Genomic DNA, 26,631 nt, shown 5'->3' with positions numbered 1-26,631 from the left:
ATCATCAAGACCATGATTATACTACATGTTTTTCTCTGGAGTCTTCAATCAAGGAAGTGATCTGATGAAGTACAGGCGTTGCTTCATAGTGTAATCAGCTTGCCTGCTATCCAGAACAAGAGCCGAAAAGACTCTTAATTCAACAAAAATGTAAAGTGTGAAAGTGACTCCACTTATTGCAAACTTTATTGAGCGATTGTGTAGAGTTGAGATATTCCAAAACTAATGATTGCATCATTTGGAAAACACATAACTACCTGGGTGAAAATTATCTCATCAGCAGCCTCTTTGGCATGAAAATCTTGAGGAGATGTAAACTGTCGACGGTTATTCCAATCTTGTAGCTGCAATAGGATGCGATTGTAATTTTTGGAGTTCTTACAAAACTGATGTATAACTCTTGGACCTTTTGAAATTTTAAAAGCAGCGGTTGATTAAATGCACCCACCTCTGTAAGCAGTCTTGCTGAGACACTGCTAACCTTCTGTCTAAACGAGCTTGACGAGAAAATGCTCTGTGAAAAAGTTTTAGGAACATTCTTTTGTAGAGATAGGGAAGTTCCAGAACCTGGAGTGTGTTTAGAGGGCATTATCCATAGAAGCTGCCATAAAGCCTGTCATACTCAAACATGTTAGCAACAAATAGAAAAGTATCTTAGACAGTTTACAGACTTATTCTTCACACACACCCCGCCCCCAAAAAAACCTTTAGCGCACACACGAAGCTACCTCTTTCAAAATGATAACCAGACGCCTTAAGTCATCAAGTCCAAGTGGCTTCTGTTGCTCATAAAACTCTTCATTATCAATGCTTACAAGCATAAAACTGCAACAAACAACTTCATACCATTTAGCCTATATGATAACACATAAAGTGACTGGAAAAGTAGAAATGCACAACTAAATTAGATCATTACCTATATACAGGGCAGAAAATAGATAATGGAAGCATCCAACCCTCTATCTCTGCCACAGAATGGTTTTCACTGCTAGTCTTACACACTAGTTTTATCATAGGCCACTGCTGTGCCAAACGACATCTTTGCATGTAGTCCCATAATCGTGGGACAAGTTGTGTCTTGTATGCCAGACCTACCATTGCCCCTGAACATGGCATTCTTGAGAAAATGGCATAAAGGAAAGCACAGACTTCACCTATCCTTTCAGTTTCATCAGAAGATGGAGGCATCCCCCTGCTTTCGGTCTTGTTTGCTGCCAGAAAATTATCTTGAAAAGCTGCTCTCACCTGTTGAATCAAAGGTATTATATAGTCACACTTTACAGCCATCCTTTTAGCCACAATGAAGCAGTTATACTTTTGGCAACAAAGTGCAGCTTGGGGATCTGATCCAAACAGTCAGAAATTCACAACTACATTCTGTCGAAGTTAAGCATGACCCGGAATTAAAGATTTTGTTTAGTTGGTGAAAGGAACAGAATGTGTTTGAAACTACAACTTGTTGCATATATAGAACTCTTTTCTCTTAGAACATACAGAGGTGTGAACCCAAGAATCTCCCAAATTCGAAGTCATATTCCGGAATTGCTTGTGCAGGAAGTACAGTAGACGGACTTGCTTTATGCTCTTATTGGTGGCATCTTCAGTGTGATACATAAGGCAAGTCACAACCAGCATACACACGCGCACACACAAAACCCCCCACCCCCAACCCCCCAAACGAGAAAGAAAAGCAGGTGATGAACAGGTCTGGACAGTCACAAGCAGGTGGGACAGAATTGCTGGACAGTTGTCCCCACCCCCCCAAACGAGAAAGAAAAGCGACGTTGAAGCAGCAGATTTTGGGGGCAGAAGTTTGCACAGCAGGAGCTGGTAAGGAGGAGAGCAACCAAGCTCGAGGCTCAACAGTGGCTGAGGCAGGGGTAGTAGGAAACTGGCAAGCTGAGTAGCAGCTGAAAAGAGGCATGATTTTGATACTACTACTAGGTTGGGATTCAGCAGCAGAACACTCTTCATAGTGAACAAGTGAACAGCAAGAGAGGAGAGTTGCTGGAATGCCATATCCACTAATGTAAGAATGATAATGAAAGTACAATCTCTAAGGTCCTAAAGTACCACACCCAGTCACAGGTGTTCACACGGAAAAAATCCCTTCTCCAACTAGAAGGTAAGAAGTATCCATGGATAAGGGGGCATTCACACCACAGCTATAGAGGAAAATGATAAGTGTAACATGGACCTCATCAAATTTGATGGTCAAAGAATATGGTTCACATCCACACAGAAACTAGATACACAGATAGCTTCCTGCAATGATCATGTTTCCTAAAAGGATGGCTTCATCCTACAGCTAAAAAACATTGACACACGTTTTCATTACATGGTTTGAGGTTATTAGCATGCTTTGGCTTCTGCTCTTTAGACACCTTTTAGCTCCATCCTTGCTACAATTAAATCAACCATTTTGAATATGTTCATCCTCCTATTTTGGGGCCTCCACTTTCAATAATCATCCCTAACCACCATTCCAAATTTGTTTGTCCTCTTCACTTTATGTAACCTTGCCTACCCACACTATGCTTACAAGAAGTAATGAGCTGGAGGCCACCACACCTCTACAACAGTCTAGATACTCTCCAACTACACCTCCAAAACTGATGCCAAGTTGGTTATGTCAAAATAACTATCAAGTTGTTGCTGTCTACACAGGAAAATCACATGAAAGCCTAGGAGTCAGTAGCACAGAAAGCAACTTTCATCAGCACCCAAGGTTACCCCAAAAAAAATCATCTTAAAAACATCTGTGTGTGGAATACTATGTTCTGGCACCAGACAAATTAAAGGGGAAAGGCTCATCAAAATGACTGTATGTATTATCAGTAGACAGACACAAATGCTAGCCATTTTCCTAACTTTATTTAATCTTTGAAACATCCAGTATCTCCACAGACCTGAGTAACATTACAAGAACAGAATGTGTCATGTTTTGTAGCCACCCAAGTAGACCAATTCTCTGAGTGGGTCTGCAAGCTTAGATTAAAGCTTGCTGGGCAGCACAAGCCAGAAACAATCAATGCTAGTTTGGTATGTATGACCAGCCCATCATACTTGTGTATATACAAGGTTTTCCCATTTAACCAATGCCCCATGCTTCTTAAAGATATTTTGCTTAAATGTACTTCAGTGTGATATACTTAAATCAGAAAAGCATCCATGTCCTCCTCATCTGTGTTGTTTCACAGGACATGAGACCTGCTATTAAACCCCAAAACTCCACTTGGAAGCCAGTAGCAATACAATATAGCAGAAGAAGGGAACCCAAAAATGGTTATACGTACCACATGCACTAACAGATCAGTATCGACAACAGACTGAAGTTGTCGTTCCAAAGCAGGTTCTGCCTCAGCAACAGTGCTACTCCCATCTTCTTCCATGTTCTCTTCCATAACTTCATGAAGCAGTTAATGTCAAACGGTCAACAAAGAATCTGAAGAGAATTGACAATTACATTTACATTAATCAACAAGTGCTTACTACTTTCATCATGTCCATCTGGAGCTTTCACATACTGTGAAGGAAGCTCCTCCAAAAGACATCTTGCAACGGAAGCAAAGTTCACTGCCTGCAGTAAGGACATAGGTACATTATCAATAAAAGCACAACAATCCAGGTGCAAGGTGAAAGATGTGTGGTAAATAGTGCATACCAATTGCCAGGGACATTCCTGCAGGCACAGGGCAGATCCTGAGGTTTCTAAAAGGTTACCAAGCAGGCACACATGAGAGGGAAATAGAGATGCAGAATTTGAGGGCAGCCGTCTGAGAAAATCCGGCAGGGACAAGGCCAACTGATGAATAGAAAATGCCCAAAGGCCTTTGCTTACAAAGACCTGTACAGCCAACAGAGCAAAATACTGGTTAGCCAGTAGGCATACAACATTTCAAGCTTGACTGGGCCTTCAGGACTTCTTTATAATATGCACAATCAATGTAATGCAGTAAGCAGTAAATACACCAAGATCAGACCTGTTTCAGTGAAGGGAACCTTTGAAAGAGAACTGGAATTGTTAAAATCTCTGTTGCAAAGCTCTCATGGAATGGCATCCATGGAGATTGTTCTCTCTTTACATGCCGCAAGGCAAGTAGCACAACAGTCTGTTCTAAACACAGGATAAAGCTTTTGGTACTGTCCTGTTGTTCTGGCTGTATTGCACAACACAGTAAAGAAAGGTCTTTTTGAGGTCAGGTCAAACACATAAATATCATTCTAGATAAAATCCTGAATCTAAAGTAGAGACTTTGATTCTTTACTTCATAGTTTTACCACAGCTAATAGGATGTCACGAAGCAGAGAGAAGAGTCTTCTTTCGGCAAGATATTTGATAAGTGATCCTGCCCATGGGAGAGTAGTATCTGTCAGCGTATTAACAGTTTCCAAAAGTAGTGTTGAAGAATCTATCACTTCCTTCCTTTCTTGGACATCTGACAACGGCTCCTTCAAAGAGTCACTGTGGCAGTGCAAACAAGTAAAAATATAATCATGAAGAGAATGTTACATTTGGCAAAAATCTTCTATACAGAATCCAGAAAGAGAATTGTAAGCATTTATAAAAGGATCCCTATACCCCACATAAAACTGAGAATCCTAGGAACAAAAACCAACTAAGAAAACCACTTCTGGTCAAAAACCATTCAACAAAGAATTAATGAGAGCTAGCAAGGCCTTTCCAATATTAACACTATCAGCACAATCCATGTCCATTAGAATCCCTTGTAAATCACAGGCCAAAACTGCCACAATGAGGACATTAACCTAGACAAGTATCCACCAATCATAACCAATGCCCAAAATAATGTCTATTATGCAAACTTGTTAAGCTTAAGGTGGAGATGCAGATGGGAATGAGCAATGAGACACTACCAACAGAAAAAGTACTTCAGCCATATGGTTCGATACCCTCCAAGAAGCTTCGAAGAAATCAGAAATAACATAATCTTACTAACATCGATTATGAGATAACAGACAAGCTTGTTGAGGCTCTGAAAGAGCTAAAGCCAATTAAAAGCTCCACACACAGACTTTTTATTCATGATACTTTTAAGTTGCTGCATGGGAAAGTGACCATACTGTAATATTGTTCAAGGAGAGATCTACAATATCAAAGATATCATTTCCTAGGATGACCAGGCCATTGTCAAACATAAGTACATAATTATCTTGTTCCCTCGAAGACAAAGAAGAGCTCAGAACAAATATCGCCCATCCTCAATGTGGAATCCATTTTTTGATTGTGCTTTGATGTCCAGAGTCCATTTTGTGAGCACAGGTGAGGTAATGAGAATACTTTTCAAGAAGAATATCACACAGTCACAAAGGATTGGGCTCCAATACAAAAGTAGTCTCTGCTACCTGAAGTCCACCAATGCCACAGAACAACCTGTTGGCGGGACATGCATTGACATCAGTCTCCAAATCCATCTCTGATTAACTGTCATCCATCATTAAGGCAGTAAAAAGATTCGAGACTGTGGCCGTAAGCTACATCTACTATATGCTCATAAATGCTTCCTTAAAAAGGAACACACACATTCATAAAGAGATCTGCATGTTGCATGAAATGCTATGAATCATATGCCCATGTACAGCAAGTACAAAAAAGAGTACAAGGACAACAGCCAAAAGCATATTAAAACATGAAAGAGAGAACATTCGTTAGAATTGCTAGTTTGAATTTCTATGTAAATTTAATTCTATCACTTATATTCCTATCATTTGGATTCAAGAATATTCATTTGCTGCTGTTGTATCACTACTATTTTCAAAATGCTTTAATTGGAGGCTCAGTAATATGTTTGTTGATTTATACAAAGCCGTAAGTACTCCATTAAAATTTGTTATGATAAGTATCACCTTTGTTTGCATACTTTGATGGGTTTTATACATGGTTACAAAGTACATATCTGGCAGGATGTCTTATAGCTGACCATATATGAAAAGAGGGTTATAAATCAGTTGAACAGAGGTACCATTTTGGATTGACTAATGTATCAACAAGCTAATTTTTGAATAAGAAAAGACTATGAGAGAAATCTTATTTGCATATACTGAATACAACAGCCACAAGGACTGGCATACACAAAGACACCCTTTTCATGACTTTCCTAACAATTTAGGCTGTAAGAATCTGCCCAATTTAAACCAAAGTAGAACGAAAAGAAAGTTGACTTCCATCACACATCCTGCTGAATACTAGCAGAGGCAAAGGATACAAAGAAAATCATAAAGTCATCATATTATCATTTCTATAATGAGATTCACATCAGTATTGAAGTATATCAAACTCACCGATACCAAAAAACAGCTTGCAAACACAGAAGCGAGAGCCTTTTGACACGATGTTCTGCAATAGAGAGGCTTGACAAGCAATCCCGGCATCCAAAAACTTCCAAAACATCACCTGGTTATTCAGTACACAAAACATCATCATTGCATTTACAAACACCATAATAAGAGTTGCATAACATACTATGTTACAAAAGCAAAGAACTGACTTCAACGCATTTGTGTACCTCAAATTACAGTCCTAATATTAAGCTAACAAATACCAGAAATAACAGTTCATCAACTTCAGAATTTCCTCTTGATCTGCCATTCTCACATACACACAAATTTGTTTTTAATACTTTCTATGATTGTGTCTTGAAAACCTTTTCAAGTGCTGTTAACTGCAGAGCTTTCATAAGAAGATGACTGAAACACACGACACCAATGCAAAAAGTAAAACTGAAAAATCAAGACAAAACTGAATGAATGATGACTGCTGAATAATGAATGAATGAACGTACACAATGCTCAAAGTCAGACCAGTCCAACAGCCAAAGGCTTTCATGGACGCAGGCTGAGGGAGAAGTGTCAGGGAATGTCCTCTTCCACTGATGGATCCTGGCAACAACCTTGTTGAGGCAAAAGATGATGAGGGGAACTCGGGTGATGAAGTGGCAACCATGGTCCAATCCATGCAGTAGACTTATGTAGAAGGCTATGAACAACAGGGCTGCTGTCAAGAAACAGAACTGGATGCTTTGATACCATGTCGAGAAATGGTAGGGTTTGCAAGAAGAATATATAGTGTACGTCAAACACTAAGACAAAGAAACTCAGAATCACTGAAGGAGAAGATGAATCAAGAATGATGAGCACTGAATCATGCAGAATAAATCATGTTGATACAATGGAGCGCTTTGTCATCAAAGCATTCCCCCTCGGAGCCCACTCCTTTGACACCGATATCCCCCTTATCAAGACTCTTGAGGGAACGGCGCATGAGTCATGACATCCCAAACACAAACTCCTCTCGACATACTTCCAAGTATCCCATCAACAACTTTCAAACAGCCATGCATGAGAGCTGCACCAATGTTGTTCGCACATGCATCATGTTTTACCACAAAAGGTTTCGAAGATCAGGTACAATTAGAACAGGGTCAAAAGTAAGCTTTTCCTTCAATTTATTCAAGGTTGTAATCTCTTTTTCAGCCCATCTGAAAGGCATTCTTGAGAAGCATGAAGAGGAGAGGCAATCTCTGCAAAAGGCAGATGCAATTCCTATAATATGAACCTAGAAAATTGCAAACGTTCCACGATTCTAGCCCACAATGAATAGCCTTCGCTGTAGTTGGACCCATCCTGACACCACCTTTAGAGACTATGCACCCCAAGAAATGACCAACTAATGCTTGAATAGTTCTTGAAAGACAATAGCTAGATGCTTTCAATGCACCATCTCATTCTTTGTATACACAATGATATCAACCAAGATTGTCCCCACAAAGGATCTATGCTTATGAAAGATCGTGCCCATATCAAATTGAATGTTGCACACGCATTGGTAAACCTAAACAGCATCACTAAAAGCTTATACAAGGCAAAGGTTGTCCTAAAACTTGTCTTGTTCACATCTTTTCAAATGTGTATCTGATGATATCCACTCTAGATCTATCCAGCTGAAAATTGTGGATCCTTCCAACTTGTCAAGGATATAGTGTATCATTGAAATAGGAGAATAGTTCTTGATAGTACTCCTGTTCAAGGTATGGTAGTCGATACACATACCCCATACACCATCCTTGTGTTAGCCTGCCTATTTTAGTTTGGCAATCTGTCATCTCCTGGTGGTGAGATCTGTCAGAGTCTGACGGAGACATAGGAGCTCTAACTGTGTTTTTCCTAGGTTTGTCAAGCAGTTTGGAGTTTGTGCAGCCTCTGCCAGTCAGTTTCCAGCCCCTGCCACCTGGAGACTGACACAAAACTTCCACATCATCATCTGCGCAGTTCTTGCAGCAGTCAGACTGCACTTATTTCAATTGGCCCAGTCAAGGCTTGTCGCCCAGATCTGGTCCCTCAGTTTTCTGAGTTTTCAGCTATATAGCTGACATTCTGGCTGGGCAGATCACTTCTTCTTTTGCCTCACAGGAGCTCCATAAGGTGGCTGCAGTCTCCTCCTCCTCCGGCATGGACAGCAAGCTGCTTACTCTCCGTGTCCCTCAGCGTCGATGCTGCTGTCATCATTATTCAGCCTGATCCGGTGCCCTCACTGATGCCTTGGGCTGCGTTATCAATCCTCTCCTTTGTATTCAACATTCTTCTTCAATCAATGCAGATTTCTTTCCTTCATCTCTTGCTGTCCTCTCCTTTCTCCATGTTCATGATTCTCTTCTGTTGCAAACTCTCACATGGTGTCATCGCCAAAGTGAGGACACAAAGGTACCCCATCGGGAGAAGACCCCCTAAGCTGAGAACACAACTTTTCAGCCATCTACTCCTTCCTGGAAAATGCAGATTTTCTACATACGACTGATCCATACAGCTCAGGCAGGTAATCTTTCTCTCATCGAGGTGTAGTTGATTTCCACCGTTTGGAACCATCTACAGCAAAATGCAGATTTTGTGGGTGTTTGCACGTGTCGAAGATGTCTTATCACTAGTGCAATGGCTTTGATGACTCTAACAAGAAGATTTCTCATCACTCCTCTGATGTGCAGCATGATCATCGTGAAGAACAGTAGTCTCTAAGCCTCTTGTTTGGTCTCACCATTTGGATCACCATTCTCCCTCTCCTCGCCCTCTCTCTATGTTTCCCATTGAGGTCCATTCTACTGGCTTTAAATTGCCCCACATGGCACCACCTATTCATTGCCTATTCTCCCTTCTTTACCCAAAGAGGACAACCTAGATTGTTCTAACTATTTGCTTTGGTCATGTAAGGTGGAATGCATGCTTGACACCTTCACTCTTTCGGAGCTTGTTACCCTACCTATTCCCCATCCCTTGAAGAATCCCCATGTGGGAATGACAATGGGTCATGCAGCCCTCTGCGATCACAAGCCCAATCCTTCCTTTTTATGAGCTTATAGGAGTCTCTCCTAGTGCATGTTCGCAAGTTGAAGACAATGGTGAAAGTATGGTCTAAGCTTGCATCTTTGTATCATAAAAAGACATTTGCTCATAGGATTTCTCTTGAGAAGAAACTTCAGATGCTCAATGTTAAGGACACTCCCTCCATGAAGGATCACATCAACAAACTAGAGGACATGAGGGATGAGCTTGCGTCCCTCGAGAGGACCATCTCTTCAAAGGATATGGCAATGATTCTCTTGACTCAATTGCCATCTCCAAACTTCAATGTATTCTACACCAACCTTCTAACATCAAGGACCCAAGAGACTCCTCTTTGGGAGGAGCTTGCCCCACTAGTCTTTGGACCATATGAGCAACTAAACAAGTTGGCACTAGTGGATTCGGCTCCGCAAAAGTTTTCAAACAAGTTCGAGAGGAGGAAAGCAAGAGGAGCAACCAAAGGCAAAGAAACAAGAGAACAAGAAAGAGCACACAAAGGATACTAAGAAATAGCCCTACAAGTGTTGGCAAAAGTACACCCATTTGAAGCCCAAGGAGAGGTCTGACGATTCAAAGGCTACCCTAGCTACCACTAAGTCCATCTTCGTATATTTATTGGAGGAGAAGGATACCACTATTACTTCTTCTTCTAAGAAGAAGCCTTAGCTTGTGGACGGTGGGGCCTCTTCCCATATGACTTTCCATCAAGGTTGGCTTCAAGATATGCACTCCATAGGGGTGAACCATCACCATTGGTGACAACTTTTTTGTACCCGTTCATGGATATGGGCACCTCAACTTTGATGTTACCACTCCGGTATCTTAACAAAAGATGGTGGAGAGACTTCCCAATTTCCCTCCTGATCACTCTCTTTGCTGCAGCTACTTGAGGGGCAAGCAACATAGGCAAACTGTCGAAGCCTTCGCAAGCCTCACCACCAAACTTAACGAAACACTTATTGTGTCAAGCATTCCATCCAATTTGGCAACGACTACCTCTCATATAGCCTATACATTCTCCAAACTCATCGATCTATCCATTCTTCTCCAAAACCACATGAAAGTAAGAACAAACGAATCGATAATGGTCTAGTGAACTCACCATCTTACCTTCTCCTCAACACCACGAAGCAAAGGCTTAATGGTGGCTCCACATCCATGCAATGGTACTGGATCCACAATCTCTACTCCATAGATCTCGATCAAATCCGCAAGCTATTGGGTGTAAAGGCCCTTTCGCTACTCCCGTGTATATATTTACTTGCACATGTAAACACACCCTTGCGGGTTAAGTGTACCATATCCTAAGTATAAATACATTCTTTTACTCTTTGTGTGTACCACACTGGTACACACCCATCTCTCAAATCTCCGCTCTTTGCACTGCTAAATACATCTCGATTGACGTGCACACTACCCGAGTACTTCCTCTCGTGCCCCTTCAAATTGGTATCAGAGCGTCAACAAGAGTGTTCGTGCTTCTCGAGGACTCGACGAGTCAATCTTTGTGTGCACGCGTCAAGTGATAGGTAGGCGACGAACAGGCCCGCAGGTGTTAGGCAAATTGTCATCTCAGCTCCAAGTGGATTCGAGCAATCAACACGCACAATCATGACCAAGCAGGCAATAACTATCGACACAAAGCGCAGGTCTAATAGGCTATCGGCAGGTCTACTGACAAACTACCGGCAACAGGCGCAATCACGAACAACAATGGGCGGCGCATTCCAACAATCAACGCAAACAGGATGACAACTGTGACGCCCAAGTGCAGGTCGCGACCAGCAAATCAAGGATGACCAAGTGGTGACCAACACGCTCGTCATGACGGCACATTTGTGGCACTTTTCACAATTTTTTTATTTCCTAATAGCAAGGCCCATGCTCATTAACAAGCATTTGCATACACAACTACAGTACTCAGATCTGTGCAGATTTATGCTTGAAAACTTAGGGTTTTTTCCAAATTTGATACTGGTCATGCAAAATAGTGACATCTGACCCAAAAATTGCAAACATTGAGCACACTTGCTTCAAAAATTTTGGGCATTTTCTTATACAAGTGAATTATGCTCAGCTGAGCCAATTTTACTGTAATTTGTACACATTTGGACATCAAAATTCAGGGGTTTTGCAGAATTTGTGAAACTTCTGCAACATTTGCGTGTATTTGACACTCGGGATGATGTATTGATGCAATTAGGGCCGATTCACTGCAATAATTCTTGGGATTTTCGCATTGATGATGCATTTAAAGCTGATTTTGGCATTGGCAGTGAAATTACAGCAAATTCACTGTTGAGTGGGAGAAATTTGGACAAGGGATGTTTCAAATGTTATAAAAGGGCAGCTCCTCTTGGTATATGTATTGTTGCATGCTCATTATGCAATGAAACAGTGGTATATACAAAACTTGGGTCATTCCATTTCGGCATTATGGTGATGCATTACTAAAGTGGGAGCTGTCATTTATACAAATGGATCAAATTTGATTCATGTACATGTTGTAATCAGTACTTGAGACTGAAATTGCAGCAAAACATCTACTTGTTGGACACCTTTGAAAGTACAAGTGTATGTACTTGCTGTTATATTCAGCAACCTTGCTATTAGCAAAAAGTATTCAGCACTTTATAGCAGTCATTTATTACTGAAGATGGCTGGCAGTGCATCCACATCTAACACAAAGAATCTCTTTGAGATTCGTAAATTTGATGGCAATGGCTTTGATCTTTGAAAAGATCATATGCAGGGTATACTTTTTTTGAAGGATTGTGATGATGCTTTGGCAAAACATAAGCCTCTTGCTTTGTCAGATGAGGATTGGCCTAAAATGAATAAGAAAGCCATTACTGACATCAAAATGGTTGTCACAGATGATACCTTGGTTGATATTAGGGACTTAAAACTGCTTATGCAGTTGGGAGACACTCAAGGGTACGTATGAGAATACAACTCCTATCAATCAGGTCTATCTCATGCAAAACTTAGTTGACTTGAAGCTTGATGAGTCTAAGCCCGCCTTAGAGCATTTAAATGCCTTCACTGGTATTTTGAGTCAATTACAAGATGTGGGCTTGCCCACTTTTGATCCTAAGCTAAGGGATATTTTTTTGCTCATGACTTTGCTAAATTCAAGGGAAGCATTGGTTGTGCCATTGAGCAACAACCCCAACTTGACATTTGATGATGTGTGTGGTTCTATTCTCAATAAGGAGATTAGACGCAAAGCAAGTGGGGAAAATAGCAAATCGTCCTACAATGTAAGAGGACGAACTGAAAAAATGTCAATTACAAGATGTGGGCTTGCCCACTTTTGATCCTAAGCTAAGGGATATTTTTTTGCTCATGACTTTGCTAAATTCAAGGGAAGCATTGGTTGTGCCATTGAGCAACAACCCCAACTTGACATTTGATGATGTGTGTGGTTCTATTCTCAATAAGGAGATTAGACGCAAAGCAAGTGGGAAAAATAGCAAATCGTCCTACAATGTAAGAGGACGAACTGAAAAAATGTCAAATGTTGCAAATAAGAACAAAAATCGCAACAAAAGCAAAGAAAAACAACAATATGTCACTTGCTATCAATGTGGACGCTAAGGGCATAAAAATCCCAATTGCAGGTACTATAAAAGGGAGCAAGAACGCAAGAAGCAAGCTAATGCAAAAGGCAAAAAGAATGAGAAGCATGGCAGCTCTACCCCTAACGAAATAGAAAAGACAATTGTGGTATCTAATGTTGTTATTGGGGAGACAAAAGAAGATAAAGACGTTGATTTGTTGGTTGCATCTTCAAACCCACATGCTATGACAGTGGAAGACATGTATATCACTAAAAGAGATGTGATAGATGCCTTGTTGTCTGCTCATGATGGTTTGTCACAATCGTGGATTATTTACAGTGGTGCTTCATTTTATGTAACTCCATCTTTGGAGTGTTTTCTTCTTATGCAAAAGGTAACCTTGAAAAATTTTGTTTAGGGAATAACCATGCATGTGATATTGAAGGAATGGACACCATACACCTAGCTTTTGAAAATGATCAGGAATTGATTCTTCATGATATTAGGTATGTACTTGGCATCAAGAAGAGCTTACTTTCTATTAGGCAGCTAGACAGCAAGGGTTACTTCACTACCTTTGGTGGTGGAATGTGTAAGATACAGAAAGAATCCATGCTAGTCACTAGAGGTGGTAGAAGGGGAACTCTATATTGTCTTCACTGCAAGGCACTTCGTGGAAAGTTTGTTGCAATTGCAAAAGTGCAGTCGCACATGGAGTATGGCACAAGCGTCTTGGACACATGAGCCAAAAGGATTTACGGGCACTTTCTTGACTTGGAAGAGTTTATGTGAAACTCAAAGCTTGACTTATGTGATGACTTTGTTTTGGGAAAACATGTAAAGAGTTCATACTCTCATGGAGCCTCTAGGAAGGCATGTATCTTGGATTTAGTCCATTCTAATGTATGTACCATGCCAATAAAAACTCGTAGTAGTTTCCGTTATATTGTGTATTTCATTAATGATCATTCTAGAAAGCTATGGGTTTACTTGCTTAAGCAAAAAAGCAAGGCATTAGAAGCCTTTAAAAGGTTTTATGCATTTGTTAGTACTCAAAAGGGTTTAAAATTTAAATGCATAAGAACAAACAACGGGGAAGAGTATATATCTAAAGAATTCAATAAGTTTTGTGATGTCAATGGGATTAAACGGGAGCTTACAGCTCCTTATAATCCGTTATCTAATGGTGTGGCTGAGCGAATGAATCACACTTTATGTTAGAAGATTCAGTGCATGCTATCCACAGCTAATCTCCCGCAATCATTTTGGGGAGAGGCACTTAAAACCGCAATGCATATTTGCAACCAATCTCCACACCCTGCACTTGAAAGTGGCATTCCTGAAGAGATTTGGTCTGGCAAACTTGCTTCATAACACCACTTAAGGATCTTTGGCTACGAATGCTATGTACATGTACTTGTTGATAGCAAAACCAAACTTGACAAGAAATCCCACAAAGGCATCTTCATGGGTTATGAAGATGAAGGTGAAATGGGCTATAGAGTTTGGATCGCAAGCATGAGAAAGATACTATGCAGCCGAGATGTGGTATTTAATGAGTCAAAGCGACTGAAAAACGCCACATCTAGTGACTTGGAAAAAAAAAAAAGTAAAGTTTTAGCATGATCAGCCACTAAAAATTTAGCTCCATTTGATGCTAGTTATGATAATTAGTGTATCATCATTGAGCCAGATGAAAATGGGAAGCAAAGAGATGCTAAAAAGCAGCTTAGGCAACAAAATCAGCATGCTGAAAATGAATTACAGCAACCTGAAAATGCAATTCAGTAGCCAAACAATGAGGTCATTGACATTCCTTTGAATGTGGATCTAGTACCTAATAGCACAGATCATTGAGTGAGGAGGTCTACACATGTCAAGAGACCTATACAGAGGTTAAATCCCTCTTTGGACTGCATTTTACTCATAGATGAGGGTGAACCTCTCACATATAAAGAGGTATTATCATGTAAGTTAAAGAAAAAGTGGGCGCTAGCTATGCAGGAAGACATGAAATCTTTGTATCAGAATGATACTTGGGATTTGGTTTCATTGCCCAAAGATAGGAAAGCCATTCCTAACAAATGGGTCTATAAAATCAAGTGTGTGGATGGCAAAACCCAAATACAAAGCCAAGCTTGTGGCTAAGGGCTATACACAAAAAGAGAGGATTGACTTTCAGGAAGTCTTTTCACCTATTGTCAAAATGGCCACTCTTCGGGTATTGTTTGCTAACGTAGCATCTATGGATCTTGAACTTGATATAATGGATGTTAGAGCTGCATTTTTGCATGGTGATTTAGAAGAAGAGTTCTACATGAAACAGTTAGATGGCTTTGTTATGCAAGAAAGGAGCATTTGGTGTGTAGGCTTAAGAGACGCTCATATGGTCTAAAATAGGCTCCTAGATAGTGGTATAAAAAGTTTGACACCTTCATGCTCTCACATGGGTTAAAAAGAAGCCATGCAGATCAGTACTCATATATAAAAAAGGCTGATGATGGAAGCCTTATAACACTTGCGCTTTATGTGGATGAAATGCTTATTGCTGGTAAGAATAAAAGCCAGGTAAATGCACTAAAAAGACAGCTGAATTCAGCCTTTTCCATGAAGGACTTGGGTGCAACTAAACACATTTTGGGCATGCGTGTGACATACATCAACAAAGTTCTTGATTGTTTTTCCACGACAGATACTAAGTCACTTGGGGTTCCTTTACCACCATACCTTAAGCTTAGCAAAGCAATTTGCCTAAAAGATGATAAGGCAACCAGCTCTATGAAGTGTGTTCCTTATGCTTCAACTTGTGGGTCACTCATGTGTGCTATGGTCACTCAGCTCTATGAAGTGTGTTCCTTATGCTTCAACTTGTGGGTCACTCATATATGCTATGGTTGCCACTGGACCTAACATTGCTCATGTAGTGGGAGTTGTGAGCACGTTTATGTCAAACCATGGCAAAACACATTGGGAAGCAATGAAATGCATCTTCCAATACCTTAAGGGCACACAAAGAAAATGTATTTGCTATGAAAAGGGTACATTAGATCTACATGGGTATTATGATGTAGACATGGCAGGTGACTTGGCTACTCGCAAATCTACTAGCAGGTACATATTTACTTTGACCAGTGGGGCCATTTCTTGGTGCTCTAGATTGGAAAAGATAGTAGCACTTTCTACCACTGAGGCCGAATATATTTCAGCCATTAAAGCTTCGAAAGAAGCTATTTGGCTTGGTCATTTGTTCAACGACTTTGGACTGCCTACCAAAACACCTGTTTTTGGATGTGATAGCTAAAGTATAGTATGCCTGGCTAAGAATGCCGTGTTTCATGCACATACTAAACATATTGATGTGCAGTATCACTTTATCAGACAAGTTTTGGATGATGGTCTAGTCACACTGACTAAGATCAAAACACAAGATAACCCTACAAATGTTCTCACTAAGAGTCTTACAAAGGCTCAACATGAGCATTGCATTCAACTAGTGGGAGTTAGTTAAAGGTTTGCTTAGGACCTTTAAGTGGAAGGTTGTTGGGTGTAAAGGCCATTTCGCTACTCCCATATATATATTTACTTGCACAAGTGAACACACCCTTGCGGGTGTAGGTGTACCATACCCTAAGTATAAATACATTCTTTTATTCTCTGTGTACCACATTGGTACACACCCATCTCTCGAATATCCACTCTTATCTTCATTGCTAAATACACCTCAATTGACGCACACACTACTTGAGTACTTCTTGCGCCCCTTCACAAGCACCCCATCCACAAGAAGAAATACAAATAAGAGAAAAGGCATCCGATCCCTCCTCCAATCTGCCTCTCACAAGGGGAAGAAGAGGAGCCCGAGCAAGGAAGAAACTTTACCTCTCAAGTCTCTCACTCTCTCCCTCAATCTCACACTCTCACTCTCAAGATGAAGCACAAGACAATAGACTAGAAGCAAGAAGAACCATGCTCTTAATTTTGCACACCACAAGAATAATCTTATCCAATCACTTTTCGGTTTTTATACATGGGATTTTGAGTTCGGGATTCCACTTAAGGGTGGCACCCATCTCTCCTATTTGGCTCTTAGCCAATATTTTCCAATTTATGCATACATATTAGATTACATAGACAATCACGAAAGTGAATGAAAGCTAGTGTTCGTGCCCTTGCCGAGCACTATGTCTTTTTACCCAACAAAAAAATTACAACTTGCATCGGTGCTACACCCGGCTTTCAAAATAATATTACAATTAATTATATGATTGCAGGCTTTGAATGAAAATTGCATGCCTTGCGCCCTTCACTTGATTTGCACCTCTCTTTACTTTTTCCGCCTTTGCACATCTTTGTCCATTCAGTTTGCTCTCCTGTTGCCTTCCATCCTATGGTCTCTGGCTACCTTTCATCCTACGGTTAACATAACCCCCCTCCTAGACAAGTGCCAATCCCATGGCACTCTTTGACAGAGGTAACATGCTTTAGCTTGCACCAAAAACTAAGAATATTGAGGACAATTGGGGGATCATGATGAGGAGCATGGCAATTGTTGCTAGAGCTTCATTTGGATGTCGAAGGCATTGAAAGGTCTTGTGGGAAATGGAGTTGTTTTGCACTTGGATGACAAGCAAAGAGTGGTAATGTGAATTGAATGCAGCTCATGACATTAGCATCTCCTAGTGGGAGGCCATCCGGAACCAATTGGACTGATTGAAGTTGGACACCACAAAGGATGTTGGCTTGCGCTAGAAGTTGCAAGCCACTAAATTCGCTTCTAACAAACCTCTCAAGCTCTCTCCCTAGGGGGGTGCTAGTTGGATTACGTGCACAGGACATATGTATGGATTGGGAGATGGATCGAACCCAAGGCAAAAGCTATGGTATTGTCCCACACTTGAGGACCCAATCTGTTTAAAAGTTACTATGTGGTTATTATGTGAGTGCACATGCTTACATAGGCTATTACATAGTTAGAAGACCGCATCATGGCTTCAATTTACTGATCGTCAATGAAGTAGGACACCTATTGTTTATGGGTAGGTGATAGGAAGATTGTTGTTGAGGGATAGACAACGAAGTCAATGGGGCATCATAAGAAAGACCTCAAAGTACAGTGCGACCAATGGGCTCACCTTCATGGACGTGATAACTAAGGTTCCTTTTAATGAATAGAGATTACAATGCTTAGTAGAAGTGCAACATTGAGTGATGCCCACATGACTTACATGTTGTCATTCTTCATGTATTGTTGGCATAATTGTGAGAGATTGGAAAAGATTTGAAGAATTTGTGCAAGTGACTCAAGGAGACAAATCTAACCAAACCGAGATTCCCTAGGTGTGTCTTGCCCTTGGTATACCACGAGTTTACGTGCAGGACTAGGAAGTGAGGAAAGGGATTAACGATGGAGCCGATTGACCAAGGCAATCAAGCATACCTAACTTAAGAACTGATAGGTGTGGTGCCATGTTTATGCATGCATATTTTTCTTTTCTCTCTCCTTTTTTTCTTCTTCTTCTTCTTTTTTGAAATACAATACAAATTTTGTGTGCAAAAAACCACCAAAGTTGGAGTAGACTCCTAATGCAAAGAGCTTAAGTCAGTAAAGCAGCATTCTAGATATTGAAACGCAACACTCTTTGGGCCGGAACAAGCACACGCAGCAATGTACAACCTTGCAACAATGTCTAATAGAATGTGCGGTGGCTGGTAGCCAAAACATAGCCTCTAGAGGTATTGAGGCTCACAACAACACCAATAGCAAATGGCGGAGAGAGCTAGCAACAAGATGCAACTACCTAGACATTACTAATTGGGTAGCAGCTTGACACAGAAATGTTGATCAAGAGCTCAGCGAAGTATAGAGATAGGATGGGTGTGTTTTACCATTTCATCCACAGTGCTTATTTATTGCAAATTAAGATTTCATACCACCACTAGGATTGGAAGATCTATTTTCAATCTCTTGTTTGCTAGTCTTATAAACCGACAACTTTCACATGCAGCAACTCATCAGCCACAAGAGCATTCTCTATCGACTAAAAAGTGTTATTCATGTAGATCTTCCCACTTAAGCAACCTAGAAATTCCCTATAAGAGCTTATAGGGAGTTTGTTCTCTATTTGTTCTTCCATGGTAAACTCCCTATAAGAGCTTATAGGCAACAAGGCCTCCCTAGACTTTTCATTACACTCCACATCTTTGCAATCTGGTGCCTTCAACTGATTCCATGCAATATTCACTTCCACCACAAAGGTGCCAATAGCCACATGTTGCAAAACTCTTGCTCAAAGGATACCCAATATTTTGACCTTTTTGAATCAAATATTCTTTCCACCACTGTTGAGCATTTTCTTCGAGAAAAGTAGACGCCTTACGCACCTTGGACTACTCAATAAACTTCTCACCTAAATTAGTAAGAATAAGCCAAAGCTTTTGTTTGTCATATGTGTTATCATGAGGACATGTATTTGTGCAACTGGGATTAAAGTAAATTTAGGAGCCCGAGACTCCAGGAAATCACAGGATGTCAAAGGCAAAAGTTGCTATAAGTTGTACCGCACAGGTACCTTGCCAATTGTTGGCCTAGGTCATTCATTCGTTTAGTCATAAGCGTCAGTTATTGGTGACACTAGAGAAGTGGAGTTTAATTGTACCTAATGCCCATCTGATGGTCAAAGATAGCGTAGAGATACTCGAGAATGGAAGTTGCCTAGCCAATTTAATTATTGGCTAGTCGGATTATTTTTCAAGGCACCGAAATAATTATTAGATTAATTTTCAGCATTTAAAGACTAAAAATTAATATTTAATTATGGTTAATGCTGGAAAAACCATTTGGAAAGGCTACCACTTGTCAAAAATGCCCATGTAAGACTGAAAAACGTCTTTAGAGGCTGGAGAGAGGCATTTTTAGTGTATTCAACTTGCAAGAGAGAGGAAAGAGATGTTACTGGTCTGATTTGCAACCATTGGAGGACCTTCTGAGGTAGCCAAGGGCAAGAGAAGACCAATCAACAACAAGTGACAACATCTACATGCTGTTGAGACAGGGCAACAATAGTAAATGACTGATTTTCTTCAGTTCTTTGCATCTACAAGCTATTGTGGCAAGGTAGCAGCTGCATTTGACTGATTTTCAGTCATTCTTCGTGACAACTCTGAATTTTCTCTCTCTACAGCTTTCTCTCTCATCTCCCAGTCATTTCATAGCCTTGCTCCAAAGATCCTAGCATTTGGACCCTTGGAGGCTAAGAAATTGCAAATTTCTCTTCTATAAACCCTATTTTACAGCAAAAATTAAGATTTAGCAACAACCTCAAGAAGCATACCAAAAATTGAAAGCTCCAAGACTTGGCTTCAACATGGCTAAAGGTGAATTTCAGCTAATTCAGGTGGAAGACTAGCCAACCGTTGAATTTGGGGCATTTCCATGGTCTATGAAATGGATGAAGGCCAATTAAGTACCCGAATCAAGGGGCAAATCAGATTAAAGACTTACTGGTCACTTTGAACAGCAAGGGGAGTTTGGATTGCGAAGGGGATCGGGAGAATCCCATTGTAAATCAACTTTTTCTCCAATAAAACTAAAGAAATACCGAAAGGGGCACCAATCTTGGGGCCAACAGGATGTGCATTGTCCAAGATCAGTAGGTAAATTTGTATTTTCAGATTTGTATTAATTGTTTGCTGCTGTAATTAAGTTAAAATCAGGGATTTAGCACTTATCCACAGAAGGAAGGCTGGTCACACGTGTCACTAGAGATCTCAAACTTTACCAAGAAGGTATCCATATGCCATGAGAATATTATCTTGTTTGAGAAGATAACCTACAATAGCAAGCACTAGCCCTACCTAAATATATTCAAGCCTAAGGCTAACCACAACACCAAGTCCATCTTGAAGCACTTATCTAACAGCTAACCCCCTTGAGACGACAACTACTTCAAAATGGACTCCACGCTACGGTCTACTTCTCAAGCAACCTTGTTGAGCTTATGCTTCAAAATATCGAGTTAGGGTGGTTGTTGGATATCATAGGTTTTCTTCTCTTACGAGCGGATCTTTTTCAAGTGTACACGTACCTTCTACAGTTTTTCCTAATCTTTTGCTTTGTACTTGGAAGTGAGGTGGTCATACACAAATGACTAGAAGAATGTAGACTGACTTGCACTACCTAGTGTTTAACCAATATTACCAGCCATGGGTGCTGAGTTTGCATTGCCAGATACTAGTACTAATATGCTTGGTAAACAGGGTTGCATACTAGCCTAAAAACATGGCTGACTGCCCACGTTAAGATACATCACAATGAGTGGAATAGTAAGAGTTAAGACTATCACATGGACAAGAATCATAATCCCTTTGCAAAGGTGGGGATAAGAAGCAATATGTGACAGAATACGTAAAAGAACAAGCATTTGTTAAAAGCATCAAATGAAAAGGGAAGTGAATCAAAAGACAATTAAGATCATTAAAGACACCAGGTACAAGCAATAATTACAAGCATCCTCCTAAATGGTTAAGACCATGGAGAGCAATGACTTTTGTCATCCTATATAAAATGTTCAAAATTTGCCTCAATGGAGCCCAATAAGGGCAAAGAGTTTTAGGTATTCATAGAATGCCACAGTAACTGTTTAAGTCTTAATCATGGTTAATATTCATACTTTGGCTCATTTAGAGGCATGTAGTGCCTCTGTCTTGCCTCTTTGGCTGGACCAAAAAGAGTGATGTCAAAATCAAGTTAGGTAGACGTATTTAGGCTGATTGATTTCCTTTTATAGCTTACAAAGTCAATTGTAGATTGATTGTCTAGCAAACATATCAATATGCTCTGCATGACTCTACATGCACCCTAAAGCAAGCTGGAACCGTAGTATTCAGACCTATTGAGGCTCTTAAAATACACTGCCCATGCTTAGAGGTTTTTCCATTGCCTATGTTGTTCCCAAACAAAGAAAGCAAATCCTCATTACCTGATTCTACCATGAGACGTTGCAACAAGTAGCAAGCTACAGCCAACCGACGGAAATCACCAGCAGTAGACTTGTCATAGAAGAACAGCAGTTGAGGTAGGTAATACGAGTTAATCTTGAAGGCATCCCTGCATCATATTTCAGATTCCTGCTCAGTACAAATCCAAACACGAAAACAGGAAAGAGGTTACATTGGCCCAAATTACCTGTCAGTTTTATCACCGTACTCCCCATACACTGCATAGAAATGACTGCGAACAGCTTGACGTTTTGCTGTAACTGTTCTCCAACCCCGATAAAACTTCTGTATTTAAGAAACAAAGAGGCAACATTTCCACATTCATTGTAACAAAATGGCCTATGTACATCAATACTGAAACCGTTCAAGTAGCTCAAAAAGCATATACCAAAAACTAACAATTCAAGTGTGTTTGAAACACCATCATTATTCAAAGACTCAAAGTGGCTCAAGAAGCACAGACCAAAAACTGCAATAAAATTTGTTAAATACCATCCAAGTACCCTGTACTCATAGACAAGCTTTTTAAACAAGACTTTGCTATTGAGTGTGCGACCATTGAAAACTTTCGACTTTCCATCAGTTAAGTCTGTCAAAATACAAAAACTTTGGCAAATTTAAATAATCGCCCTTGAGTGTTGCAGCATAAAATGAACACAAATACTTGAAACCACTCACAGTGCTGTTCTCTTGAAGAAACCTTACAGTCAGTTTATCAAAAAGGATCATAAACCAACCATGTAATCCAATTTTATGTTATAAGCATACTTGGGCATAAAGTCTCTTAATTGCGAGTCTACTCATGTCCTTTTAAGATCATGACCACCCATAACCACTGAATGGTCAACATTATTTTGTTGCTCAGTCAGTTCTTGGCCATGTTTCTTATCACATACCAGGTTTCTCATCACAAACTGATTCGACCAAGATTCTTAGGTCCAGGAGATCTTAGAACTCTACAATATCTGAAGGCATGGGGAAGGATAAAAGGTCAGCCTGATCAACTACCAAACCTACAAAATGACTCTTTAAGATGAAGACACCTATGTGAAATCTATACAGCACAGTACATGTGGAACTACATCTGTCCATCAGCATAGCAAATTAGGCCTAAGTCCTGCCCCATAATGTGGAGAGCAATAATGTGAATATGGGGTAAAAAATCATTTGCTTTGCCAAGTAGGGGGGTTCGTGTGGCTACAATCACACCCTTCAACACGGGCCAAGCTACCACCTTTTCAGTTACTCCTGTCCACAACCATTACCATTACCCATGTCTGGACATCTTGCCAGGAAACACAAACTGTAGTCACCTCTTAAAAAAATGCCTGGGAAAATTTATTTCCATGATCCATCTAACACTCCCCTCGTACTCTTGAGCCATCTAGCCTTGCCATGACCAAAATCCTTCCTACATCAAGTTCATATGTTAAGTAATAGCAGTCACATTCTGATGAGATGCTGCTCTTACAGTTCAATCAGGCATGTTACCATAATACACATTGGCCAACATATTTAAAAGCAGAAATCAGTCGCTTATTTCCAAAACACAAACACAGACAAAGTTAGACACCACTAAAAACAACTAACTGCCATCAAAGCTGTCACTCAGAGCATCCCTTGAATTCTGCAGAGAACAAAATGAGTTGATATCACATGCAGCCCAGATCAATCAGGACAGACTTGGCAACCAACAGATGGGGACCAAAAACAATGAGACTTGCAGTAACACTGAAAATATTTCCATCACACAAATAATTGAACAGGTGTCAGCGATTATTCTTTTTTTCACTCAAATTCACGCTCCTTTGTATAGTATTTACACTCCTTGAAAAGGCCAAGTGATTTTGGTTCAAGATGGGGTTGTGGCGTCTCAGTTCTATTCTTGTTTTTCTCACCTGGCTGCTTTAAGCAATGGATAATAAGTAGTAGTGTAATTTATATGGCTGGCTCATAATTGGACTGCACCCTAGCATATCAGAGGACAATGTGGGATGCCCGTTGTTAACAACCAAAAGCAAAATGCGACTCGCAAGGTAGAAAAGAGAATGCAATGAAATCTGATATGCACAGAAAGACCTGGATGAAATATAAAGGCAAGAGGCTGGTCTGCTCCCAGCAACAAGAAAATGTAGAATGTGTGAGAAACCCGGCTAAGTACAACCCCAAAGAGTAAGCACAATATCAGAATGTTTTCCACAAAAGACATGTGCAATAAAGATTGGCTGAAATGCTGAAGGCTGGCTGCCTCATTGGACCAAGCCCAGCCTCACCATGCCGTAAGGCACATTAGTACTCTCACCAATGCAAGTTACATTATGGTATTTACTTGGCCTGTGACAGTGATTTGAAATTGATGTAAATTTAGCAATCCATGTTTATTAGTCTAGAATTCATGGAATTAGACATAAAACTTTGAACATTTGAAAAGCTCTGAGTTGAACCAATTCCAGGCCACAACCCTGGACCAAAGTGAACAAATGCCAAGTTCATGCATCATGCTTGCTTGGAATTATTCCAGGGCAGGCCACACTGTGGTTCTTCGCATAATTGGCCTAGCTTAGTTCATAAGACAGTTAAGACATATTTGTCACATGCAACCGGAGTGGCAACAACAATAGACAACTTTGCCACAATGGAAAAGACAAGGAGAGGGAGATGGCTAGCAACTAACTGGAAAGCATTCAACATGTATTCACTTTTCAGAATGTTAAAGGGAGAACTTTGAGAAGCACACTACCATACTTGCGAAAGGTATTGAGCAAATTAGCAAGCAAGCACTGGATTAAAGAAACCTTCTGGTGATACTTGGACCAAACAAGCAACAAGTGCAACTCATGAAAAACAGGATTTCTGAATGAAATGACTAGGAAATGGCAATTTCCTGCGACTATACAAGTTTTATATCAATATTTCCCTTACATTATGTGTATCTAGAAGTAAGTTAGTTCCTTCATTTATCCAGCCGCCTAACTTCCTTTATCATGGAGTTATTTAGAATTAACCTCAGCCATCTGTATACAGTAGCCACATGTGCACGACACTTTAATATTGCCCATTTTGATCGCTTTCAACAGTCTTTCATTATATTGATTGCCTAATTACCCAGCTCACGTTGTTTTCCAATCTCCAAAGACCTTCTGCTGCACTTTGTTTCATCCTAGCTCGATGCTTCTCAATGATTCCCATCCTGGGTGATAACTAAAATTGAATCCTGTAGATGAACTCTCAACTGTAGTTCTATGATCTGATAGGAGCTTAATACCAACTGACAAAGTAGCAGGCATGTTCCCCTAACGTTTTTTATTTCTAACATGTTTGAACTGGATACGTTCTATAATCTTAATGGATATGGGAGATTGAGCTTTGGATGAAATGCTAGCCTTGAATCTAGTATTGAACTTCTATTTCTTCAAACTTTTGTGCTCTTAAAAAAAAGCATTTCACTGCTTCCGTTGTTACGCATCCAAATGACCCATTGATTGATACCTATGACTGACTTGCTGATTCAAAACATAAAGCCAACTCCAAGATGATCATCTACAACGAGAAATGTGGGAAGCGTAAAGACGCATTGCCTCTTTAGAAGAAAATCAGGAAAGAATACCTGTATCTTAACAGCACTTTGATTTTCCAACCTCCACCGCTGTCGTTTTTCACGGTCAATACGAGCTTGCTCCAAAAGCTTGTTCCTGTCCCTCTCCTTAGAACTTCTGCCTCCGAGGTCTACTTTTTTCTTGATGGAAGGATCCCCCGTGAAGAACATTTGGACAGCCTGTGCAGCCTTCAGCCCTCAAGATCGTCCGAAAATTGCTGCATGGCTGGCGAAGCTCTCAGACTCGGTCGGAGAGCATGGTGATACCATAGACGGCCCCGCGAGGCCCTTGATTAAGGCTACGATCAGACTGCAGACGATCGGAGGTTGAAAAACCCTAGCAATGCGGAAGGGCCTCTAAAAAAATTTATCAGATATGGTGCCGTAATGATGTAGGAAAGCGATGATGACGTTGGTGGAATGAGAAGCTGTCTCGGCACGGCAGTCTATTACTGTGCTCAAAGCTAGGACGGTTTAGCTATTTGTCACTGCCTATGGAAGGCAATCGCCATGTCCGAGACGCAAGGAGGAACTCCAAGATCGGGAGATGACGATCTGCGATTGGGCTCAAGCCAACGTTCCCGGGAGAAAGCTGCAATCATTTGAAGAAAAGGCCAGAAAGAAGAAAAAGAGAGAGAGAGAGAAAGAGAGAGAGAGAGAGAGGCCTATACCTTGCTTGACTAGAAGGTAATAAATTAGGCTAGGAGTTGTGTTGGAGAATGGAGAGCACCACCATCAAACCTTAAGGCCACTCGTCGAGACCCATAAATAGGAACTAGGTGCTCTGCGCCTAGACTCGCCCCGGCGCTTCATGCCAAGGCGGGCGCAATATTTGGGGGCGGGGGGCGGGGCAAGGGAGGGAGAAGGTGTTGGACGCATGGCACTCGCCCCCGCGTTCTCTTTTTTTTTTGTGGGGGAGGTGGGGGCTGCCACGTGGCACCCGCCCCCCACCTCTCCTTAACTAATAGTATAGATGTGTCGTCCACATAGCTGGCAACCTTACACTAGGTCGTATGGACCTTTTCAATAAGGCAAAGCCTTAGCATCAAGGTAATTGAGGTCCCTCAATGACTAAACAAGAACATGAAGTTGAAAGAGTCCATAATCATTGGGGGTTTAGCA

General features: G+C 40.7%; 1 protein-coding gene across 1 annotated transcript in view; it reads right to left on the bottom strand.

Moving 5' to 3' along the window:
• UPL6 (ubiquitin protein ligase 6) overlaps positions 1–26,191 on the bottom strand; it is a 68,589-nt gene extending 42,398 nt beyond the window's left edge. Inside the window, exons 1-13 of the mRNA XM_087686397.1 lie at positions 25,522–26,191; positions 22,102–22,199; positions 21,896–22,023; positions 6,304–6,415; positions 4,282–4,465; positions 3,984–4,160; positions 3,665–3,847; positions 3,493–3,580; positions 3,297–3,406; positions 917–1,245; positions 729–825; positions 449–613; positions 258–344 (exon numbers count right to left, since the gene is read on the bottom strand). Coding sequence (XP_087542523.1) covers positions 258–344; positions 449–613; positions 729–825; positions 917–1,245; positions 3,297–3,406; positions 3,493–3,580; positions 3,665–3,847; positions 3,984–4,160; positions 4,282–4,465; positions 6,304–6,415; positions 21,896–22,023; positions 22,102–22,199; positions 25,522–25,680 — 1,917 coding nt within the window. The 5' untranslated portion in view covers positions 25,681–26,191. The remainder of the gene's footprint in view (positions 1–257; positions 345–448; positions 614–728; positions 826–916; positions 1,246–3,296; positions 3,407–3,492; positions 3,581–3,664; positions 3,848–3,983; positions 4,161–4,281; positions 4,466–6,303; positions 6,416–21,895; positions 22,024–22,101; positions 22,200–25,521) is intronic.
• Between the last annotated feature and the right edge of the window lie 440 nt (positions 26,192–26,631).

This window comes from Lygodium microphyllum, chromosome 10 (assembly GCF_053477565.2).
Source record: "Lygodium microphyllum isolate KBCC chromosome 10, Lygodium_microphyllum_v1.1.10, whole genome shotgun sequence".
Lineage (NCBI taxonomy): Eukaryota > Viridiplantae > Streptophyta > Polypodiopsida > Schizaeales > Lygodiaceae > Lygodium > Lygodium microphyllum.
The sequence above is the reverse complement of the archived record's forward strand: the minus strand, read 5'-3'. Positions and strand labels throughout refer to the sequence as shown.